The 7,294-nt window shown below is 42.8% G+C and overlaps 1 protein-coding gene across 1 annotated transcript in view; it reads left to right on the top strand.

The window, feature by feature from the left end:
* Nucleotides 1-4,677: 4,677 nt before the first annotated feature.
* Nucleotides 4,678-7,294, top strand: part of LOC105983374 (neuferricin) — an 8,280-nt gene continuing 5,663 nt past the window's right edge. The window contains exon 1 of the mRNA XM_013013221.1: nucleotides 4,678-4,814. Coding sequence (XP_012868675.1) covers nucleotides 4,760-4,814 — 55 coding nt within the window. The 5' untranslated portion in view covers nucleotides 4,678-4,759. The remainder of the gene's footprint in view (nucleotides 4,815-7,294) is intronic.

The raw sequence follows: 7,294 nt of genomic DNA, 5'->3' as shown, positions 1-7,294 counted from the left end.
GAAGTGGGTGCTGAGAAGATGGCTCAGTGGTAGAGTGCTTGCCTTGCATGCATGAGGCCCTGGGTTCGATTCCTCAGCACCACATAAGCAGAAAAAAGCCGAAAGTGACACTGTGGCTCAAGTGGTAGAGTGCTACCCTTGAGTTCTGAAGAGCTGAGGGACAGCGCCCAGGCCCAAAACTCAGGCCCCTCGACAGACCAAAAAAAAAAAATCCAGAAGTGGAACCGTGGCTTAAGTGGCCGTGAGCACAAAAGCTCAAGTACAGCACCTAGGCCATAAATTCAAGCCCCAGAATTGGCATCAAAACAACAACAACAAAAAGATGATGAAGTTAGAGTACAGGAAAGCAAGTAACAGTCATCCTTATAGCCCTTTAGAATTTAGAGTAAGGTGGGCACAATTGTGTGTTCCTGTTTTCCCCAACTATTCTGGAAACTGAGTCAAGAATTCCTTGAGTCAGGAGTTCCAGGCCAACCTAGGCAACAAACAGGAAGGCTCAGTCCCCAAAAAATAAACATACAAGCCGGGTGCCAGTGGCTCACACCTATAATCCTAGCTACTCAGGAGGCTGAGATCTGAGGATCCTGGCTGAAAGCCAACCCTGATGAGATAAGTAGGTGAGACTTATCTCCAGTAAACCACCAGAAAATTAGAAGTGGTGCTGTAGCTCAAGTGGTAGAGTGCTAGCTTGGAGCTGGAGATCTCAGAGACAGAGCCCAGGCTCAGAGTTCAAGTCCCACCAGTGACAAAAAAAAAAGTAAAAAATAAACATACAAACAAAACCAACAATTTAGAATGAAACTGTGTATATGTTAAGCTTCTAAGAACATGTATCAAGCTGGGTGGTAGCCCACACATGTAATCTTACCTACTCAAGAGGTTGAAATTTGAGGATAAAGGTTCAAAGCCAGTCCAGAGAAGTCCCTGAGACTTATTTGTAAATAACTAGCATAAAGCCAGAAAAGGAGAGTGGCTTAAATGGTGGTGGGGAAGCTTTGAGCAGAAAAAGCCAAGCATTACCAACACCAGAAAAAGTAAAGTATCAAATTAAGTTTATTTCACTGTCCCTTTTTTATACTTGAGGAGATTGAAGAACATGATTTTCCTGAAGTCTTCACAACTAAACACTGATAGGACATGAACTGGGAATACGAGCCTATCTTCCAGATTTAAAAAGAAAAAGACAAGCCCGGTGCTGGTGGCTCATGCCTGTAATCCTAGCTACTCAGAAAGCTGAGATCTGAGGATCATGGTTCAAAGCCAGCCTGGGCAAGAAACTTTGTGAGACTCAAACCACTGGAAAACTGGAAGTGACGCTGTGGCTCAAGTAGACTGCTCGCCTTGAGCTGAAGAGAGCAGAGACCGTGCCCAGGCCCAGAGTTCAAGCCCTACGACCGACACAGAAAAAGAAAAAGACAAATGTAAGGCTACTGACTAGGCTGACATTTAATAAAATAACATTCACTGTGGTTATCCAAAGAGGATTGGGAAGCTGCACTTAAATACAAATCATTTATTTCCCTCACAGCTCTTCAGTCTTGCAGCAGAAGGCATTTACCAGAGCTATACAGTGATCAGAAGCAAAGATGGGACTGGAATCCTGGATTTTGTTGTTTCTGCAGTCAAGGGCACTTTTTGACATATTGTCCTGCCATATGCTAATGCAGCTCTCATGAATGTGTGCACAAGTGTGGACATAAGACCTCCCATTTCTAGGATGACTTTTCCTTTGCAGTGTACTCTAGTGTTTACTGAGCCCTGTATAACAATTATTCAATCTCCAGTTATTGATTAGTAGCACATATTCTACCTTGCATCAGGTGCTAAAGAATCAGAAATGTCTCAGACAGGCTCCCTGCTTTCCACAAAATCCACTAAGGAAATAGCTATTTTCATTTGTTATTTGCCCTTTTAAGATGTATAATTATGAGCCAAGCACTGGTATCTCAAGTCAGTAATCTGAAGATCAAGAGTAAAATAATTCACAAGACTACAGGACTAGAGGTGTGGCTCAAGTGGTCAAGTGCCTGCCAGCCATGAGCATAACCAAGCAAGAATGTAAGGCCCAGAGCTTAAGCCTCAGTACCAGCACAAAAGAGAAAATGCACAATCCTGTGGCTTTTTTTTTTTTTTTTTTTTGCTTGGTCATGGGGCCTGAACTCTGGGCCTGGGCACTGTCCCGCAGCTCTTCAGTTCAAGGCTAGCCCTCTTCCACTTGAGCCACAGTGCCACTTCTGGCTTTTTCTGCTTATGTGGTGCTGAGGAATCTAACCCAGGGCCTCATGCATGCAAGGCAAGCACTACCACTGAGCCACATTCCCAGCCCCACTGTGGCTTTTTATATTTAGCCAGAAACGTGTAAACATCATCACTATCAGAAGATTTTTATTACTCCCAAAAGAAACTTTTTTAGCTATCATTCCCATTTCTTCCTCCTCTCAGCCTTTGGCAACTCCTCTACTTTCTGTACCTACAAATTTGCTTCTGAGTATTTCATATAAATAAGTCTTGCATGTGCCCTTTTTTTGTCTGGCCTTTTTGACTTAGCATTGTATCACTGTATATCTGTATATACTTCTTTCCTTTGTGTGGTTAAATAATACTGTTACTTATAAATATACCACATTTTACGTTTGATATTACATCTTCCTCTATTGTAGATAATGGAGTTAGAAACATTTGTGTATCAGTTTTATGTAAACACATGTTTTCATTTTTCTTGGATATTCCTAGAGGTGAACTTATTAGGTCCTATGGTAACTATATTTAATTTTTGTAGAAAACTGCCAAATTGTTCTCTAAAGTCCTGTACTGTTGTATATCCCCCAGGAATGTATTTCAATTCCAGTTTTTCCACATTTTTACTAACACTTGTTAATGAGATCATGTAAGAGGGTATGTTGGGAAAGCTTTCTGCTGCAGATCTACATTTCCCTTAATTTTTTTTAGTATTTTTATTATTACCTATTAATTGTACAAAGGTGTTTCATTGTGATATTGATCAAATTCACTCCCTCTCTTAGTCACTTTTTTTTTTTTGGGTCCAGTCGTGGGGCTTGAACTCTGGGCCTGGGCACTGTCCCTCAGCTCTTCAGCTCAAGGCTAGCACTCTACACTTGAGCCACAGCGCCACTTCCGGCTTTTTTTTTTTCTTATGTGGTGCTGAGGAATCAAACCCAGGGCCTCGAGCATGCAAGGCAAGTGCTCTACCACTGAGCCACCTTCCCAGCCCCTAGTCACTTTTTTTTTAACAGTACTAGAGTTTGAACTCTGAGCCCCAAGCTTCCTAGGCAGGCACTCTACATTAGAGCTACAACCCCAGCTCTATTACTCTTTGTCTTTTTTACTGTACTCATCCCAGTAGGTTTAAAGTAGTACCTCATTGTGGTCTTATTTACTTTTCCCTAATTCTTAATATTTCATCTTTTCATGTGTGTGGGTTGGTTTGGTTTTGTTTTTTTGGTCGGTTGTAGGGCTCGAACTCTGGACCTGGGCACTGTCCCTCAGCTCTTCAGCTCAAGGCTAGCGCTCTATCACTTGAGCCACAGTGCCACTTCTGGTTTTCTGGTGGTTTATTGGAGATAAGAGTCTCATGGACTTTTCTGCCTGGGCTGGCTTTGAACCATGATCTTCAGATTTCAGCCTCCTGAGTAGCTAGGATTACAGGTGTGAGCCACTGGTGCCTAATTCATGTGTCTGTTGAACATTTAGAGGAGCATCTAGTTTTAGAAAAAAACAAGGGAGCTTGACACCTATATTAGGGTGTTTAATTCTGATCCTATCTTCTTTGGAGTAGATATGATCAAATCTATTTGATCCTTTACCCAAATCTATACAGATCATTTGTTTGAGTATGTAAGGATGGGGGTGAGGGTGGAGGTGGGGGTTGCATGCGTTCATACTGAGGCTTGAACTCTTGGCCTCTCCCTGTTACTCAGCTTTTTTGCTGAAACGGCTACCACTTGAGCCATACCTCCACTTCAGCTTTTTGCTGGTGCAGTTATTTTAAACAATTGGGTACCCAAGTCAAGATAATTCTATGCTAAACATTGAGCTTTGATGGCATCTGACATAGAGGTAGGATTTGATTGTTTTTGTGATGATTTTGGGGCTTGAACTCAGGGCCTGAGAACTCACTGTCCCTTATAGTTTTTTCGCTTAAGGCTAGTGTTCTGCTATTTGAGCCACAGTTCTCCTCCCAACTTTTTAGTACTTATTGGGGATAAGAGACTCTCTTGTCAAGGCTGGTTCGAACCATTTTCCTCAGATCTCAGCCTCCTGAATAGCTAAGATTACAGGCATGAGCCACCCAGCTAGCGGTGGGTTTTTAAACCACCAGAGTGGGTCAGATTGTCAAATGATAGGATGTGGACAGTATTTGATGCTCAGAGTTAGTAATCAGTGAGGAGCTAGAGAGGGAGAAAAAAAACTAGGGATATAGAATCAAGGAAATAAAAAAAAACGTGGTTAGGTTTGTTGAAAGTTGCTGAAAGTGAATGAAAAATAGGACAAATGCCTGGGAGCTGTCTCAGGATCATCTTTCACAGAAAAGGGATTTCATTTTCTTAAGAGTGGGGTTGTTAGGATATATTTTTCAGAAAACAGATTTTTTTTTGAGTTGGTACAATGTCAGTGACTTACAGCTGAATCTGTTGGAAACTTCTCTCCTATAGGCCGAGATGCAGCTAGAGCATTTGTGACCGGAGACTACTCTGAAGAAGGCCTTGTGGATGATGTGACTGATTTGTCTTCCTCTGAGATGTTGACACTTCAAAATTGGCTTTCATTCTATGAGAAAAATTATGTATTTGTCGGTATGTTGATCATAGGCTACTTTCATAGTTTTCTTGTGGTTGTGTATTTTCAGTTCTTTGTTGTTGTTTGGGTTTTGTTTTTTGTTTTGCTAGTCCTGGGGCTTGAACTCAGGGTCTAGGTACTATACCTGAGCTTCTTTTGCTCAAGGCTAGTACTCTACTACTTGAGCCACAGCATCATTTCCAGTTTTTTCTGTTTATGTGGTACTGAGGAATCGAACCCAGGACTTCATGCAAGCTAGGCAAGCACTGTATCACTAAGCCACATTCCCAGCCCCCCTGGATGTGTTTTCAAGAGACCAGAATTTTCCTGGAATTGGGCTCAAGGTTAAAATCTGGGTTTTTACCTTAAATTCTGGTTGATGCATCAGTACACTCCAGAAGGAAATGGATGGGCCAGTCTTGGAAGAGGATTGCCAAGCTATTTGCTCTGGCCTCTGGTGCCCAAAGCCTGTTGGTTATCTGCACCATGCATGAACAACCAGCTCCAGGAGGGCAGCTTTTCTGTCTTGCTCTGTTCCTGGCATTAAGCTTCTATATATCACGGGAGGCATGACACCTAGATCGGTGTGTGATTCTAACTAAAGTTCCCTTGAACTTTTCTAAGGAAGCAAAAATTCTGAGCAAGCCGTCTCCAAGGTGAATGTTTTGCTAATCAAACATTAACCCCAGCTGTTTGGCTATAACACTTGCTACTTACTGGTGATAATGAGGGAACTCACCTCTTAAATATACCTAACAGTGTACTAAGGCAAACTAGAGACAGTAAGCTCTAGATCCTTTCACAGGCATAGGAATTTGGGGTGGCTGAGGTCCTTCCTTCCATCTGTCTGCAGCTTCACTTCTCACTGGAGCCCCTCATGGACATAGCTAACTTCTGGGGAATGCCATTGTCACCTAACTATTGGAACAGGTCTAAGAAGGAAGATTTGTTCCCTCTTTCTAAGCCTCTCCATGTCTGGTTTTGTCATCACCACTTGGGTTTCCCGTTCTGAGAACCATAGCATTTCTTATTAGCTCCTCTGCTCCCTCCACATCTAATCAGTCAAGGCTTTTCTTCATAATATCTAAAGTTTGTATCTTTCCATTTCCAATCCTACCTCATTGTTAGCTTTGCCATCCCAACCCGCAGCACACTTGGGTTTTTCTTAGTCCACCCCAATTGTTCCTGAGTTTACAACAATGTCTGTCAAGCTGTTCTTCAGAGGGCTTGAGGATTTTTTTTTCCCAAGAGATTACCAAGTGACAGTTGAGAGATTATTGGCGTGGTAAAGAAAACCCAATATAGCTGGGTGCAGTGGCTTATGCCTATAATCCTAGCCACGTAGGAGGTAGAGATTGGAAAAATTGTGGCTCCAAACCAGCCTCAGCAAAAAGTTTAAGAGACTCCATTTCAACTAATACAAAACTGGATGTGATGGTGTGTACCTATCATTCTAGCCATGCAGGAAACAAAAATAGGACTGTGGTCCATGCTAATCTTGGGCAAGAATGTGAGACCCTCTAAAAACCAAAAGTAAAAGGCCTGGAGGTATGGCTCAAGTGATAGAGCACCATTAGCAAGCACAAGTTCAAAACCTAATACTATGGGGAGAAAAAATCCCACGAAAGAGCAAATATGAGTCAGGTGCCAGTGGTTCATACCTATAATCCTAGCTACTCAAGAGGCTGAGATCTGAGGGTCAAGGCTTGAAGCTAGGTGGAGAAGACAATCTCTAGTTACCCAACCAAAAGCCAGTAGAGGTATAGCTCAAGTGGTAGACTGCCAGCTATGAGCCAAAATGCCAATGGGAGCTTGAAGCCCTGACTTCAATCCCCAGTACCAGCACAAAAAATAAATAAATAAAAAAGAATGAAGTTATATGAGTAAGAAAAGGATGTCAACATAACACCTCATGCTGAGATGGGTTCCAAACTGGTGGGGTTCCTGGTGTGCTTGGTGAGATGAGTGAAGTAGCTTCGTGAAAACAATATAGAATGTGTACAGGGGACATGTTTGGAAATGCCTCAGGATTTTTTGCGGGGGGGGTCCAGTTGTGGGGCCTGAACTCTGGGCCTGGGCCTGTCCCTCAGCTCTTCAGCTCAAGGCTAGCACTCTACCACTTGAGCCACAGCACCACTTCGGTTTTTTTCATTTTGCTTATGTGGTGCTGAGGAATCGAACCTAGGGCCTCATGCATGCAAGGCAAGTACTCTACCACTGAGCCATCTTCCCAGCCCTGCCTCAGGATTTTAAAGTCAGCACATATTTAAACATCTGTTATTGATAAATTATGACTATGGTTCTCTTGGGGACCAGGGATAAATTCAGTAGAGTTCCTGCTATTCTGAGGGATGACGACCATGCCAGGCTCTTTACAAACACCAGAACCCTTCAGGATGCATCAGAGGGTGAAGCTGTATTTGTCATTAAAGACAGGGGAAATGGAAGGTGGTTCAGTGGTAGAGTACTTGCCTTGCTTGCATGAGGCCCTGGGTTC

The sequence above is a fragment of the Dipodomys ordii genome, unplaced genomic scaffold (assembly GCF_000151885.1).
Source record: "Dipodomys ordii isolate 6190 unplaced genomic scaffold, Dord_2.0 Scaffold19, whole genome shotgun sequence".
NCBI classification, from domain to species: Eukaryota; Metazoa; Chordata; class Mammalia; order Rodentia; family Heteromyidae; genus Dipodomys; species Dipodomys ordii.
Note: the sequence above shows the minus strand (reverse complement) of the source record. Positions and strands in the feature narration are given on the sequence as shown.